Source organism: Scheffersomyces xylosifermentans (genome assembly GCF_036884685.1).
Source record: "Scheffersomyces xylosifermentans strain CBS 12540 chromosome Unknown RJT20scaffold_4, whole genome shotgun sequence".
NCBI classification, from domain to species: Eukaryota; Fungi; Ascomycota; class Pichiomycetes; order Serinales; family Debaryomycetaceae; genus Scheffersomyces; species Scheffersomyces xylosifermentans.
Genome location: NW_027042942.1, coordinates 877,426 through 894,617, shown reverse-complemented (window position 1 = coordinate 894,617; position 17,192 = coordinate 877,426). Strand labels below are relative to the sequence as shown.

At 41.4% G+C, this 17,192-nt stretch overlaps 5 protein-coding genes across 5 annotated transcripts; 4 read left to right on the top strand and 1 right to left on the bottom strand. All coding sequences in view use genetic code 12, as the record gives it.

Annotated features, from left to right (window-relative positions):
• Positions 1-3,726: 3,726 nt before the first annotated feature.
• On the top strand, positions 3,727-5,877 carry RLI1 (Fe-S cluster-binding ribosome biosynthesis protein). Its single transcript, XM_064920137.1, has one exon. The coding sequence runs from the start codon at positions 3,871-3,873 to the stop codon at positions 5,692-5,694; it is 1,824 nt and encodes a 607-aa protein (XP_064774375.1). The 5' UTR covers positions 3,727-3,870; the 3' UTR covers positions 5,695-5,877.
• An 829-nt stretch (positions 5,878-6,706) lies between these two features.
• Positions 6,707-7,883, top strand: SEC62 (Sec63 complex subunit). Its single transcript, XM_064917200.1, has one exon. It carries the CDS (start codon positions 6,816-6,818, stop codon positions 7,677-7,679), a length of 864 nt encoding a protein of 287 aa, XP_064774374.1. The 5' UTR covers positions 6,707-6,815; the 3' UTR covers positions 7,680-7,883.
• Positions 7,884-9,308: 1,425 nt separating this feature from the next.
• Positions 9,309-11,369, top strand: RJT20DRAFT_147908 (uncharacterized protein; the record flags this gene model as incomplete). Its single annotated transcript, XM_064918948.1, has 2 exons — positions 9,309-9,852; positions 9,925-11,369. The coding sequence occupies 2 exons, from the start codon at positions 9,309-9,311 to the stop codon at positions 11,115-11,117; spliced, it is 1,737 nt and encodes a 578-aa protein (XP_064774373.1). The 3' UTR covers positions 11,118-11,369.
• A 1,254-nt stretch (positions 11,370-12,623) lies between these two features.
• On the top strand, positions 12,624-14,468 carry EHD3 (mitochondrial 37S ribosomal protein mS47). The gene has a single exon (XM_064917199.1). The coding sequence runs from the start codon at positions 12,727-12,729 to the stop codon at positions 14,263-14,265; it is 1,539 nt and encodes a 512-aa protein (XP_064774372.1). The 5' UTR covers positions 12,624-12,726; the 3' UTR covers positions 14,266-14,468.
• RJT20DRAFT_128140 (uncharacterized protein) lies at positions 14,469-16,131 on the bottom strand. The gene has a single exon (XM_064917198.1). The coding sequence runs from the start codon at positions 15,988-15,990 to the stop codon at positions 14,701-14,703; it is 1,290 nt and encodes a 429-aa protein (XP_064774371.1). The 5' UTR covers positions 15,991-16,131; the 3' UTR covers positions 14,469-14,700.
• Between the last annotated feature and the right edge of the window lie 1,061 nt (positions 16,132-17,192).

Sequence of the window (17,192 nt, the reverse complement as noted above, 5' to 3'; positions counted from 1 at the left end):
GTCAATGTCCATTGCCTCTATATCTTCTCTGGTGGTCAATGGGTCAGACCTGATGTCTTGGTCATATATTATAAACTGCTTGATGTAGTTTTCGACTTTTCTGAAACCTTTGAAATCCTTCAAGGCCAGCCAGCTTTCCCATGTGTTGTGAAGATGCGATTGGTCTGTCCATTTTATTTTGAAGAGATAATCTAGTTTAGGGTCACCGGTCTTTTCCGCGTTGTCTTTGTTCAACTCGTGGTCCATGACCAAGTCAATTCCACGCTCATTCTCGGGCTCGTTGGCCTGTTGATAGTAGTAGTAGTCACCATTTGCATCTTCGTCATTCTCATCAACCTCCTGCTCCGATTCAAGCAAGTCGTCGTCATCATAGTCAACAGTGTAGTTGATTTGACGGTTGTTACGAGATGAGAATCTGATTTCAGCAGGAACTTCTGGTTCACTGGCAGCTTTCTTGACATTTTTCTTCTTCGACCGCTTGTGGCTAGCGAGAGCTTTCCTCTTGCTCTTCTTTTTCTTTTCGTCGGCAGCGGTATCATAAAACTCACCGTCTTCGGAATCAGCATCTGAGTTGAGATCCTCTTCGGAATTTTCCAAGTCTTCTTCGGAGTTGTATGCTTCAGCAGCGACCTTCTTCTTCTTTCTCTTTGGAGCAACCTCCTCCTCGCTTTCGCTTTCCACTATGGCAGGACCTCTTCTTTCTCTGCGGGACCGCCTGAGTCCGTAGAGTTCTGGGTTAAGTGAAGCTTCTTCTGGTATGTACAAGACCATGGTGACGGTGTAGTGATGTATATGGTATTAGTCACAGTAATTTGCTCCACTAGTTGTCAAGCAATGGGGTCCAGGGTTGTCTTCGGTTGTCGACAACGGATGTTTTGTGGTATTCCAATGATATGAAAGTCTTTTTACGACTTCTTTTGTTTAATACTAAATTAAGTATAGGCAACGATTACACACAAACGACTATGGTATACTATGAAGCAAATGACTCGAATTCTATCCGATAGCCTCCAAAATTTTCATATAGCCTTAGAGGTATACGTAGACGGCCAATCTCTTCTTAAATGGAGATTTTTCCGTGTCTGTGTAGACTTTCTCCGAGTGTTTGTCTTTCCTGATATGCTGATGGATCAACCGCTGGAGTTGTCCCAAGCGCCTAATTAAAGTCCCACGTATATTACAGTATAAAACAGCTACGAAACGACAAAATCCGTCACTAAGTAAACCAGACGTCTTCTACCGGCTGTATCCAGTTTATACACCTACCAAGAGTATATACGACACTAAACAATGCTGTTCTGTGGTGGTTACTAGTGAAGCTTCCCTGGTTCAAAATCGAAAAATCCGTTTTTATTGTCAACGAGAAAATCTGGCGATTGAAAATTTGGCAGGGGCCGACGACAACAACGACGACATCGAGAAAAATCAGGTACGGAATAGGTGGGAGAGAGGTGGAATGGGTTAGAAATGGAGTGGAGAGCATTTAGCAGAGTTAGTATTGGTTTAAGAGTGGCTTGGATGAGAGTCGATGGAGTCTATTAGGGGATGTTACTGAAGAGGTTATGTTAGGTGGACATACAGTGAGAGACATAATTTCAGGTTAGAATGGGTGGTTAGAGGCTGGATCCTGGGTTAGAAGTGATATTAACCAGCATTAGAATTGAAATCCGGCGGTCAAACAGCATTTTGCAGCCAACAGTAGAGGTAAGAATAGGCCATTTGAAAAGGCCAGAGCTGTAAAGATGCATTCTCGGGGGAAGGGTGTGGGTGTAGAGGGCTTTCTGGACGGACGCGACGAAAGATCGAAAGTTGCAGCCAAATTCAGTTGCAGCCACCGCATCCAGTAAGTCGTCAGATCTGATAGTAGACAAGCCATCTGGGAGTCAGGTCACAGTTAGGCTGGTGATAGCACCAGCAATGCGTACCCCGAACCCGACTTCGGCGACTGTGGAATGGAAGCAGTTCTCGGGTTGCACAATTTTCATTAGGAATCGGCTTTGAAAGCAACAGAATCCCTTCGACATGCCATCCCAATTCACCCGATCTACCCAAACCCCCCAGCAACATTACACCAGCCACGAACAACACCGTGTCAATACACGCCCATTGGACAAGGCCAATCATCCACAACGAGTTCCCGGCCCGTCACAGCAACAGCCATATCCGAGCAATTAACAATTACGAGTCAATCTCACCATTTCAAGATCTCTTTCTCCCCACATATACCATTACGAGGGAAATTTACTATACTTAAAACAAAAGAGAAAGGGGGATAAAGAAATTGTTAGTGATTTTTTTAAAATGGTGGTTAATTCATTCAGGGGTCGTGTGCTGTACAAGGAAGGAAGGTGGTCCAATAGGAGAGAGGTGGGGTGGTTGGTGTTACCCGGATATGGTGGATGTGAATGTACAGTACCGTGTGTCATACCTGGTGAGTAAGAATGAGAGTGGGAGTGGTCGTGATGGAGAGAGAGAACAGAGGTGTGTGTGCGTGTGTGTGTGTGTGTTACAGTATGTGCATGATGGGAGTAAGAGTGAGAGGAGAGTGAGAGTGAGTGCATTGTAATTGAGAGTGTTACATGAGTGTTAATTGTAAGTGTGTGTGTTCATTGCAAGTGCGAGTGAGAGTAACAGTGGCTACAATTTTAATCTTTAACCTTACAGCTCGAATTGATTCCTACTAATAAACACAAGAAATACACTCAACCCTACAAACATGTTTGTTCTCATTACTAATTTGCTTGAAGGGTAATGTGAACTTTATCGGAGTTTAATATGAATCAATCATTTCTCGTCTCTCGCCCTAGTTTGAGGAAATAAATGAAAACACTGTAAATGTGAGTGGAATAGTATTTCCAGGCGAGAGTAATCGAGAGAGACAGAGAGAGCGTTGGGGAAGAAAATCTGAGTGCCAGTTCGTAACCGGAGAGTGGTTTTTTCTCATTATTCCCATTTTATTCACATCTCATTCCCCTCTGATTATAGTCATGTGATGTCGTATTGGTTCGCTGTTTTATGTTCCAGGAAAAAAAGAACTTCCTTTGAAAAGGCAGTTTCTACCTGGTAGCATCGTTGCAACCTTCATAGTAATGTCAAAGTACTGTATGATCTCTATTTTTACCACCAAAGAGATTAACTTCCTTCATATTTCTTCAAACTTCCTTCATATAAACCATTATCGACGAACTTTCAAAACATAAAAACAACTTTGAGTTTTAAAAAAGAACAAATTCTGAATTGACCGTGGACTGTATATAACTGCATACAACACCCAATTCTTACCCACCATGCGATAACCACTATACAGTATTCCTCTACAGTACTATTAGTACAGTAATATACAGCCTTGGCCTTAATCATCACGACTACAAAGACTACAAAGGGCAACACATTCCATAAAAAACAACACATTAACAAAGAAATAGTTGTAAAACCCGAAATATCCAACAGAAACTACCCCATCCAGTAATTTTCTTCTCTCCTCCGACTCCTACCATACTCCCAATACTCAACCTCTCTCTCTTCCTCTCCTCTCCCTCCTCTCTCTCGTCTTCTTGCATCCACTGTCTGCCACCTCCAATGAAAACTGCCCGTTTAGTAATAGTCCCAGATATACGCACTCTTCCCTCCATCTCTCACCTATTCGCGTTGCCTATGCGTAACATCCAGCACTAACGTTTCTCATCAGAACGCAAAAAATAAGATACACTACTGAAAAAAAATTTACAACACAAGAAACCACCAAACAGTCACCTATAAGCTCACGTTCCCCATCGCCGTTAACTTGTGATATTGCTGTTGCGCCCGTCTGTGTTGCCCTAACCACATCCCCATTGAGTAGCAACCCCTTTCAGCGCGAAAAAATCAACAATGAGTGACAAGAACACGAGAATCGCCATTGTCTCTACCGACAGGTGTAAACCTAAGAAGTGTAGACAAGAGTGCCGTAAAGGATGTCCCGTGGTGAAAACAGGAAAATTGTGTATTGAAGTGACACCAACATCCAAGATCGCCTTCATTTCCGAAACCTTGTGTATTGGTTGTGGTATTTGTGTCAAGAAATGTCCCTTCGATGCTATTCAAATCATCAACTTACCAACCAACTTGGAGAATGAAACCACCCACAGATACTCTGCCAACTCGTTCAAGTTGCATAGATTACCTACTCCACGTCCAGGTCAAGTTTTGGGTTTGGTCGGTACCAATGGTATCGGCAAATCGACTGCTTTGAAGATTTTGGCTGGTAAGCAAAAGCCAAACTTGGGTAGATACGACGATCCACCAGACTGGGAAGAGATCTTAAGACATTTTAGAGGTTCTGAACTTCAAAACTACTTCACCAAGGTTTTGGAAGATAACATTAAGGCTATTATTAAGCCACAATACGTTGATAACATCCCTAGAGCCTTGGCCAAGGCTAAAGTCAAGCAAGTTGAAGGTATTTTGAAAGCTAAATTAGAGAGACCAGACGATTACGACTACATTATTAAGGTTTTGGAATTGAAGAACGTTCTTGAAAGAGAAGTCGAGAACTTGTCAGGTGGTGAGTTACAAAGATTTGCTCTTGGTATGACCTGTGTTCAGGATGCCAATGTTTACATGTTCGATGAGCCATCATCTTATTTGGATGTTAAGCAGAGATTGAGAGCTGCCGAAATCATCAGATCTTTGCTTGGTCCTACTACTTATATTATTTGTGTTGAGCACGATTTGTCTGTCCTTGATTACTTGTCCGATTTCATCTGTATTTTGTACGGTGCTCCATCCGTTTACGGTGTGGTTACTCTTCCTTCCTCCGTCAGAGAAGGTATTAACATTTTCTTGGACGGTCACATCCCTACCGAGAACATGAGATTCAGAACAGAATCTTTGCAATTCAGATTGGCCGATGCCGCTGATGGTTTGATTTTGGACAAGTCTCACGCCTTGGCTTACCCAACTATGCACAAGACCCAAGGTAATTTCCACTTGAAGGTTGAAGGTGGTGACTTCACCAACTCCGAGATCTTGGTTATGATGGGTGAAAACGGTACTGGTAAAACTACTTTCTGTAAGCTTTTGGCTGGTGCCATTCCTCCAAATGATGGAACTGAGATTCCAAAGTTGAACGTTTCTATGAAGCCACAAAAGATTGCTCCAAGATTTGCTGGTACTGTCAGACAGCTTTTCTTCAAGAAGATCAGAGCTTCGTTCCTCCACCCACAATTCCAGTCCGATGTTGTTAAGCCATTGAAGATTGAAGACATCATCGATAACGAAGTCCAGACCTTGTCTGGTGGTGAGTTGCAAAGAGTTGCTATTGTTTTAGCTTTAGGTATTCCAGCTGATCTTTACTTGATCGATGAGCCATCCGCTTACTTGGATTCCGAACAGCGTATTATTTGTTCCAAGGTCATTAGAAGATTCATTCTTCACGCCAAGAAGACTGCTTTCATCGTCGAGCACGATTTCATTATGGCCACTTACTTGGCCGACAGAGTCATTGTATTTGAAGGTAAGCCATCTGTTGACGCCATCGCCAAGAGCCCAGAATCCTTGTTGACTGGTTGTAACAGATTCTTAAAGAACTTGAATGTTACCTTCAGAAGAGACCCTAACTCGTTCAGACCTAGAATCAACAAGTTAGGATCCCAGATGGATAAGGAGCAGAAACTTAACGGTAACTACTTCTTCTTGGACAACTCTGAGTTGTAAGAGTCGCAGCAGTTCTAGCAGTTGTTTCGACAGTCATTGCGGTCTTTGGCCGCGTATACCACTTGTACATTAGTTTTCCCGCTGCATCAATTCATTGTGCGTGGATAGGCTATGCCTTCGACGTTCCGTAGACAATAGACGGAGTAGGGAGGGTTGAACTGTGTCTGACGTCTAGACCTTGAGTCTAGGGTGCTAGAAGACTGGTTCAGGTTTTTAATTGAGGCTTCAATAGAAATTGAATTATCCGTTGATAATTTATTGAGAAGTCCAAATGAACCCAGTGTGCTCTTAATAGAAGGATATCCACATATAGACGAGGCATGTATCCCTCCAGATACTATTTGTTTATTGTTAGCATCTATGTTCTACATATTTATTAATAATTTTATTTTAGTAATTTTTTGATCTTGTAGTGGGTAAGTGGATTTTAGTTTCAGGGAAGTGGCCGCTTTTGGTGGTATATACCAAAAATAATGGAAATGCGAGTTCCTTGAAGCCAGTTTTTGTGACCATATAAGCGGATCTCTCCTAATCCTATGGTTACCCATCCAATTTTTGCCATCTATATTAAGAAATTCCCCTTATTGCTTTAAAACTCCATTCGCTGCCTCTTTCGCTGCCTCTTTATTCCTTCCTTGTCATTACCGACATAAAGGCTCCCGTCCTCTGTGAGCGTATGAGTGACACACACCATAACTATAAAACATATATAGTATGTACCGAAATAAACAATAAATGACAGCAGAACTAACAAAAAAGCCAAAACACGAAATATTCTCCCTAACTTGCTACACCGCTCCCTAAACTCACCATTTTTACCCTTTTCTTCATACCACTCCTGTCTTCATAACATCAATAACATCAATATCATCACCACCTATTTGATTGCAAAATCTACTCCCTCCAAAAGCTGCATGCAAAAATGGCCCCAAAATTCCTGTACACAGCACTGAACACGTTAATGGAAATTTTCAACAACTCGAATTCGTTAAGTTAAGAGACGATATAACTGTTTGTCTTAGTGTAGAGAGTTAGATACTTTCTGGTAGGGATCTGCTTCGTTGGAATTATATAGTATACAATACATACCAGTAGACTCGTTGTAGAAATTTTATAGCACAATGTCACAACCAGCAGAACAGGGATCGTTCCCCATTCAGACGTCCAGTCAGAGGACTCCTGCTGCACTTAACTTAGCATCGTACTTGTACCAGAACCCGATCTTAAAGCAAAGAACCGGGTTGATAAATAACGAAAGAGATCTTGATTTCTTCAGATACAAGAGATTGGTAAGAGCATTGCTCAGTGACGACTACAAAAACAAGCAGAAGAACCCCAAAAATGGGTTGGTTCCAATTAACAACGAGTCGGACGCCCAGAGAGTATTGGTATTGTTAATCCAGAATCAGTTGATTCTTCCAGTGCAGAAGTTGCACTACGCCGAAATCAAGGCAGTCAGAGGATGGACTCCAAACAAAACGAAGCCTACATTGAAAAGAATTGAAAAGGCACATGTGGATCCAGATGCGTATTTCGGATGGTTATACAGCAAGCCTAATCCATTCATCTTGTTGTACAGTATATTGGCCATTGCTGGTGTTTTCACGGTGATTTTATTCCCATTGTGGCCAGCATTCATGAAGAGAGGTGTATGGTACTTGTCGATGGCGGCCTTGGGATTCTTAGGTCTCTTTTTCTTGATTGCCATCATCAGATTGATTATATACTTGATTTCTTTGGTAGCTTTGCCCAAGCCATTCTGGTTGTTTCCAAACTTATTTGAGGACTGTGGAGTTCTCGAGAGTTTCCAACCTTTGTACGGTTGGGAAGAGCCTAAGAAGCCTAAGAAGGGCAAGAAGAGCACCAAGACTGCTGAAGTCAAGGCTGACGCCGTCGGAAGCAATGGAACCACTTCCAGTGGTGCCAAGGCTAGCGAGGGTACTACTCAAAGGCGTAAGGTAACACTTGAGGAGGTCGACGAGTAAGAAGAGAAGCTGCTGTTAAAGAGGTAGGAGTGGAGAAAATGTGAAGAAGGAATCTATAGGATTCTTATGTTTTATAAATGATGCTATTATACAAGGCTTTCTCTATGTATAGGGTAGAATAACATGCCAGAGATGTGATTATAGAATTGTAGAGAATGAAGGAGTAGTCTTATGGTATCTGATCGTACATAATAAGAAAAGTTTAGTATAAATGATAGAAATATCATGGGCTCACCATCTTCATTTCAAAGAATATAGTGGTTACCAAAAGGTTTCATGATAAAGAGGAGATTCGCAGCCATCTTCAAGACAGCTACTTGCTATGACAAATGCTTCGGTGCTTCCGAGCTTCCCACAATTACATCTTAACAATGGCAAACCATTGGCGAGGTCACGGCCAAACGAAAATTGCATGGCACTCCACAGAGATACGATACATACATTATCACGGGAGAATGTTCTCCAATAGCAAACAAAGAATTGACATCAATAGCAATTACATCACATAAAAAGATGATTCCAAGTAGAACAGAAACTCATAAAACAAACACCATCATATAATAAAGAAAATATCATTGTTGTACATACAGAACGTCATCCAGTACATCATACAATACAAGACTACAACGTAGAAGACTACAATAAGATTAACACAGGAATACAGAAAAGCAAAATACAATCACAAGTACAATCACAAATAAAATTAATCCAGAGAGTCATGATCAAATTGAATCGCATGGCTAAAGTTCCCTTCCCCTTCCCCTATACTATACCTACAGTAAGGTACTACTCATTGAAGTACATACATATACTTTAGATAAATGGGTGAGTTTACTTTATCTACTCTCTTTACCTTCTGATGAACATAGAGAAAAATGTATAATAGAGAAAGTCACATTAAACATAGTGAATGTATGCACTAATCCCGTAATTGACTATGTTACAAACGCTAACTTAGCACGTAACGAGAGACATACACGTCTAAAGACTCAGCATTTATATTAATACAGTATAAGTGCATTTGTGATCCGCCTCTTGACGTACTCAACTTCCCTGTTACTCGACGTCTCTACTAGTCTAGTGCTCCACTAGCTTGTTACTATTACTCTACTAGTATATTACTGGTCTACTACTCACTTCTCTCTACTACTACTTTTGCAATCACTTACTCTCTTCAGTACTCACACTCTCACACACACTCTTTTCTCAATTGCTCTACTCTACTACTCTCTTTACTCTACGTAGTATTCCTACTCTCTCTACTCTACTTACTCTCCTAACTACTACTACTCTACTACCCTTCCTCTACTACCCACTCCCACTCCCTCCTCCCCACAGTATCCCTCTCTCACCCCGCCATCACGTGCCGTAACATCGCGAATCCTGACACCCTTCAACCACCTCGCCATGCAGGAGTCTACACCTATCATTTTATCTGAGACCTTCTTTTAATGACTGATTGATTGGTTTACACTCACTACTTCTTTTAACTAATTCTATATATATATATATTATAGGTCTATGTGCTCTGGTGCGGTTGTACTTACTACCCAGGTAATCAAAGTCTAACAGCTTTTATTCCAGAAACAGTTCAAATAGACTCGCCAAAATCCGGGCTTTCTTATCGCCATGGTGGTCATCAATGATTTGACGTTTAACCAGGATTACTCATGTATCTCCATCTCCACATGCTCCTACCATAGAATCTTCAACTGCGAGCCGTTCGGCCAGTTCTATTCTTCCTCACAAGGATCAATAAAGAAAACACTCTCTAATTCAATAGAAGATAGCAGTAATACCGGTTCCGGTGGGACACTGAGTCGCAGAAACAGTATTAAGAATAATATCATCAATTTAGACCCTAACCATGATGAGGAGAAGTCTCCAACTGCGTACTTGAAGATGTTGTTTTCCACTTCGTTAACAATCATAGTGCCTCAATCGAACAGCAAGTTGGGCAACAGACTATTAAATATCTACAACTTGAAGCAGAATTTGAAGATCTGCGAGTTGTCATTCCCTTCGAATATCATCAATATCAAACTCAATAGAAAAAGGTTGCTTGTATTCTTAGAAATCGGACAAATTTACATTTATGACTTGAGCTGCGTGCGGTTAATTAAAGTGTTGGAAATTAATTCGTACTTGAACGAGGAGTCTCATAATAGTGGTAGTACCTCCACTCCCAATGGTGCCAGTACTGGTTCCAGGACTTCCGCCGGGACACATCCTCATGCTCATAAAGACATCGAAGAAATACCTACATTCAATGAGCTTATTGGCGACTTAAGCGCAGACGATTTGTCTCTTTTAGTACTCCCCATTTCCGCCATTAATGACCAAACCGACCTCTTTAACAAGGAAAACATTTCGGCTGCCCCATCAAGAAAGGGTTCTCAACCATCAACGCCTTTATTAAAACCGAGTGACTCGGCCATCAATTCAAACTCACTTGAACATCTTGTTGTCTACACACATAAAGACTCGTCTAATCATCTACACAAGAAAGGTCACATTAGCTTAGACGACTTGAAAAAGGACAGTAATGGCTGGGTGGTTGTTTACGACACTATTCAATTACGCCCTCGCTTAATCTTCAAGGCACATAACTCGAGAATAGCTAAAATTACAATTTCCAATGATAACTCGAAAATAGCAACAGCTTCATCGAAAGGTACGATTATCAGAGTATTCCAAATAAAAAAAAGCAGTCTCAATGAAGACAAATTGACGATTTCCCTGGTGCTAAATTTAAGAAGAGGGCATAACATAGCGAAGATCAATGCTTTGAGCTTCAACTCAGACAATCTGATTCTCGGGTGTGGTTCAGAAAGTAACACTATTCACTTCTTCAAATTGAACGAAAAGGACTCAAACTCACCAACAAATTCAGATGACGGAAATGACGACGACTACGAAGCAAATGATCATGATAGTGAAGTGGAAGGAGAAAGTAGCAAGTCTTCAGAAGATCTCAATGAGAACTTGGCGAACTTGCTTATTTCGAAACCTGCTCCTAGTGAGCCGGAGGATAAAGCATTGGGCAAGTCGTCGTACTTCAGCTTCTCGAACCTTAAGAACACGAGTAAATTAATCAATAACCAGTACACAAAATCAATCATCAAAAAGTTGCCATATAAGGACTACTTCGACAACTTGATCTGGGAACCGCCCAAGAGGTCGTTTGCCTACATAAAGTTGCCAGAGTACACTCCACCACATCATCATCATGGTCAATCAGAGAGCATGAGTGGGGGCAAGAATAGAGTTGAAATTGGATTCAATAACCAGTTGATTTTGCTTGCTTCGTATCAGACTGGTATATTTTACCAATATCAATTACCGAAACACCCAGCCACGTACAAGGGCGTTTTGCAGCCGGTGGAGGAGGACAAAAGAGAGGAATGCTATCTCATCAATCAGTACAGTTTGGTATGACATATATAGATTTGAGAGATATAATGAGAGCTGCTGCTTATTATAATTGAGATCGGCATGGCTCATAGGGGATATATGGTGTTTTCAGGGTATATAGGTAGGAAATTAATAAACTATGACAAAGGAGAGATGTTCTACAAATTGAAGGCTTCAATTTCTTTCTTGTGAAGTTGAGAAGAGGATTGTATCAGAGAGATTATCTGGAGTGACCAGAAAAGCCAACGGCAACACAATAAGAGATTGAACAAGAAAGTAAAAGTCAAACCGATGAACGAACATGACCAATGACCATGGCAATTGCCGCAATGAGTTGAAGAGTCGAGAAATATAAAACGTCTTGTATAGTCCTTATGACTAACCAGAACTCTTCATCTCGAAGGACATACTGAATAAATCAATACCCGTCCCGAGCCCGCTCCCAGCATAAATTTACTCTAAATGTCTAAACTCCAAGTTTGCTATAAGTATATGAGTTGCAAATGGAATGTAAAAATAAATAACCAACTAATTGACAGTGTTGACAGTGAATACCAGATCTTTTTCGTTCTGCTCTCCCATATTTCCCATCCCCATCCGTTTTCTCTCCAGAAATGTGCTATACAAACTAGTCTGTACTCCACCAGCATCGCAATTTAACTAATGATAATACTAATAAAGCACCACCACCAGCCACCCACCACCATACACCATACACCATACATAATCTGGGGTTCGATTTCCGGGGTAGTACCCCGCCCCCTCACTCGCTTTTCTCCCTCACTTTTCTCCCTCACTTTTCTCCCTCACTTTTCTCCCTCGCTTTCTCCCTCATTTCTCATATCTCGCTATCTAAACTCCAGTCGCACAGTACTAGTTAAGGTTATCAATTAGCCGTGGAGTAGAGAATAATACTCTCTCAGTAGACACTCCACGGACACTCTCAAGACACCACAGACTCCACAGGAATAGGTGCAAAACAAAAAAAAAGTATATACACCACATAGACGAAGCATGAAAAATACGGAATAAGGAATAAGTAAGAAAGAATAAGTAATAAAGAATAAAGAAAAAACTATTAACAGTATAAGGAACCACCCACAACGGAAAAAAATGCTACTTTATCGTCTACCAAATTCCAGAGCACTCACTCCACGGACCACCACCGAAATATACCACCCACCCCACAAATCAGAAATATACCCATTTTTTCCACTCATTTCACCCTCTCATTCTCTCTCTAACCCATTCTCTCTAACTCCATCACTACTTACATTACTTACATTACTTACATAACTTACATTACCTACATCACTTACATAACTTACACTACCTACATCACTAACATAACTACATCACTACATCACTTACGTCATAACCAATAGAATCCACTCCTTCATGGGCCCAAGACCCCAACAGTTGTTCCTCTAACCCATGTCACGTGCAACAACATCATGTGCCAAATATCTCACAGGATTTTTCACCTCCTTCACTGCCTAACAGTTGCCCAAGGAGACACAGTAATTCCGTGGATGTGGAAGTGATATCCCCTCTCCAGTTTTTGTAAAGGTATATAACCCCAGAGTAATCTGAGAGATTCTGTGGTGAGCGAGTTTTTGTTTTCTTTTTTACCATGTTGAGAGCGAACGTCAGTAGACTAGTTACGTATCATAACCGTAGTGTTACATCCTCTATCGTCAGAATGGCCTCATCGTCTGCTAATGGCTTCTCCACCAACGGTACTGCTGGAGCAGTGGAAACCAAAACCGGCCACGCTGAAGACGTGGTTCTCTTCTCCAACAAGAATGCTGCTCGTTTGATCACCTTGAACAGACCCGCCAAGTTGAACTCGTTGAACACCGAGATGGTGGAGTTGATCACTCCAAGATTGCTTGAATACTCCAAGTCTTCTTCCAACAATGTCATTATTTTGACCTCCAACTCGCCAAAGGGCTTGTGTGCTGGAGGAGACGTTGCTGCCTGTGCTTCTGAAATCATTAAGGGAAACCCTAACTACGGAAGTGACTTCTTCCAGAAGGAATACAACTTGAACTACATCATTAGTACCTACCCTAAGCCATATGTCTCCATTATGGATGGTATCACCATGGGAGGCGGTGTAGGACTTTCAGTCCATGCTCCTTTCAGAGTCGTCACCGAGAAGACCAAGTTGGCCATGCCAGAAATGGACATTGGCTTCTTCCCAGACGTTGGTACTACCTTCTTCCTTCCAAAATTGGATGACAAGATTGGTTACTACTATGCCTTGACTGGTAAGATCTTGAACGGTTTTGAAGCTTATTTCACCGGTTTTGGAACCCATTACGTTCACTCGGACAAGATCCCTCACTTAATCAACAGATTGTCCAACTTACAGCCTCCTGTAATCAACGACAACAAGACGGCATCTGCCGATGTGATTACCAATGCCAATGAGTACTTCGCGCAAGTCAACCAGGCCATTGAAGAGTTCACTGAGAACAGAATCCCTCGTGATATTGTATTCCCATTCACTGCTCCTGAGTTGAAGACTATCAAAGAAGCCTTCTCCCAGAAGACTTTTGAGGACGTTATCAAGTACCTTAAGGAAGACGGTTCAGCTTTCGCTAAGGACACTCTTAACAGATTCAGCCTGAAACCATACTCGTCTCTCAAGACTGCCTTTGAATTGTTGAACAGAGGTGCCGAAAACACCATCAAGAAGCAATTTGAATTGGAACTCGTTTCTGCCACCAACATCATGAACATCCCAGCAGCCCAGAACGACTTCGTTAAGGGAGTTTCTCACAAGTTGATTGAAAAGATCAAAAACCCACCACACCCTCACTGGAACGAGGCTAGCACCGTCACCGACCAGTACGTTAAGGACATTCTTTCTCCTTCAGCAAAGACGGCTACCTTGAAGCTGCCATTGATCGACACTCACTTTGGCATTGATTACAAACAATATCCATTCCACATGGGATTGCCATCTAACCAGCAAGTTGCTGACTACATCACTGGTAACGACGGAACTAACAGAAAGTACTTACCTACTCCAACCGAAGTGTTGAAGCACTTCAACAAGAAGACCAACAACAAGTTGGCTACTGAAGCCAAGGTCCAATTGATCTTGAACACACACGGTGCTGCTTCGGAGTACGACAACAAGTACGTTACTTGGAAGGCATAAGCAGCTTTCCATTCTGTCAAATTACTAATCTCTAGAAGACAATAGAATGTAAGACTGAGTTGGTAGTTATTTGGATTCCGTGACAAGAAGAAATTGTTGCTTGGGTCAGAGTAACTACTACAAATATACACTAGAATCAAGTTCTGGAAAACGGGAGCATTAGCGGTCGAAATGGTTGCTAATTCTACCACCACTCTAGGGTTCCAATCTCTAGATTAAGTTATTAAAATAAATGTATATAAATATTGGTTATGGAATGTCACCCCTGTAGAGACGTATTAGGGAAGTTATGGGCAAGAGGATATAAAACAGCTTTCTGTAGCCATTGATGAGCTTTGATCTAATTTAAACCATTTTTAGGTTTGTATCTTTACTAGCTTCGGTTAACATTTTGCATTTTGTCTATCTGCTAGTAATACTGGTACATATAATACACTACTTGAATTTGTCCACGATCAAGTCTTCTCCCAACTCCTCGTAGTCGGCCTTTGTCACGAACCAGTTGTCCAAGGCAATCTTCACGCTGTTTGACTCAGCGTTGCTATCGTTAAGCATACTGGCCAAGTTGCAAGCACCTAACCAGGCACCAAACTGTCTATCCCAAATCTCACTAGAATCTCCCGTGCTGTGTCTGATAGGATAAGTGGCATACGAGAATGGGTAGTTTGAATAGTACTGTTGCGTCATGGCTCTTATGTCATTTATAATTGATTCTGGAAGTCCGCTGGCGGTTGATGTTCCTCCCGTAATCAAGATATTGGAAAGCAAGTCTTTGAATATCTCTGTGAATTTGGCCAATTTGTTGTGAGATGATGAGTCGTTGGTGGTAGGTAACAAAGTAGCTTCCAACGACTTCAAGCAGAGGAATATCAAGTTTGTGAGTCCGTGGGTGTGTGGTTTATCTATGGCTGGTTCTGGGATTGTAATGTTTGGAAGTTTGTTGACTGTTGGCTGGAAAAGATTTTCCAAGTAGTTTCTACTGTCCGCCACTGAAATGTGAGAGCCGTTTGGTAATTGGTAGTCTCTGAGCTGGTAGCTTAGAGCCAAACTCTTGTAATCTTGAAGAACCGTGTGGGAAATAAAATAGTTCTTGAACGACTCGCTGCTAGCAGGACCGTGATATTGTGGGGGAAGCAAGTTTTCTATTGCTGTTTTTGATTCCAAGTAGTTTAATACATGGAGATTGAGGAAGTCGCCGGCGAATTTTGAATGGAACAGCGACTTGTGTTGGATTATACCGTCGAGAATGGGAGTAACACTGGTAACTGCTCCTCCAATGTCGATAACGAGACCGGTGGAACGGCCAGCTCTGTAAAGCTGAGCAATGGGAGTCTTCACGAGGGAGAAGATGGGAACTTCCAAGGTTTCGAACGCAATCTGCGTTGTGGTGAGTCTGTTTTTAGACGTGTTCCATGACTGTTCTGTCAACACCAAGGGGAATTCCTTGGCGTCAATCGGGTTCTGGTTGTCGATATTGTCGTACACGTAGTTCCAATTGTGGACGATATTGTCGAAATTGTATATGATGCCGTTATCCAAGAGGGTCATCACCTCATTTTCTGGCGCAGCGTTGATAGCATCGTCGCCAACGACGACGGCTCCAGAATTGTTGTCAACCAGATAGTTTGTGTTGAACACCAACAGCGGCAAGTCTTCCAGGGCAAACCCGGCTTTTGTTGTGTAAGAACCGTTGTCGATAACAACGGCAGGTGATGTGTACGCCATAGGATATATTGATGTGAATAATTAGAACACTACAAAAAGACTGCTAAAGAAATAAAGAAATAAAACACAGTCTTTCATTTAAACATGGCAACTTTTTGGAGGTCTTTTGAGGTTTTGAGGTTTTTGTTTTTTTTCTTCGTGCGAATATGAGAGATCACGTGCTTTGTATGAGTGAGAGTGAGAGTGAACGCGATTTGTCATTTAGTAGTGTCATTTTTTGATTGAGTCTCATTTTCAGTCTCATTTCTCGGTGTCATTTCTCAGTCTCGGTCTCGCTGATTTTCAGTCTCATTCTCTTGGAGGTGTGGTGGGTGGTGGTGAGTTCTGTTTTTTATGAGTGTGTGTATATTATATAATATAGGTGAAAGACAGAGAAGAATCGAATCGTCATATTGTAGAGAGAGTATGCAGTGGGTAGTTACTTGTAAAGTTGACATTTTTGGATCTCGTACTTGCTGGAATGTTTAGTGTTGTCGCTATGTGTTTTTGATTACGTGCTTGAAAGTGAGTAGCTGATTGTCTTAAGCGTTTTCTTAAAAAAAGATGCAAAAAAGCTGCGGACATATCGATTGTAAAAGCCATTAGATTGAGCATATTCAAAGGCCCAGCCAACCGCTAAATACACAGTTGCACTTTACTTTGATGAATATGATGAATTTCACCTTAATTTTAGAGCCAACGTAATTTGTTTTTAAACTTCCACAATACTAATATGACCCCCGGCATAGCATATCGTTCCAAGTGCTACCCTACAAGTGCTACACAAGTTCTACACAAATGCTACCACACAAATGCTACACAAAAAAAGGTATATAGTAAATATATATATATCCTATTCATTAATAAATTCACTAATACCCCCTTATCAAAGGAAAGGCATAATAAATACAAAGATACCCCCTTACCTTTGCTACCTCACAAAGACTACCCACTCATAGTCATAGCTGCAAAATTGACCTACTACGATGATTTCATCACCGAGTTATATGCAGTACACGAATGTCATCAATTTAGGGCAAGAAGTATTTTGATGAGTTTTGGTTCAAATTGGATGAAACTTGTTTTAATGGTCATATATAACTCATAGGACCAATAAGATATAATTTTAAAGAACTTTTTACCACTCCTTGACCGTGTTTTAGGGTATGGCATTTCTATACCACGTGACCAAATGACACCCCACATGCAGGTCCTCTATTGCA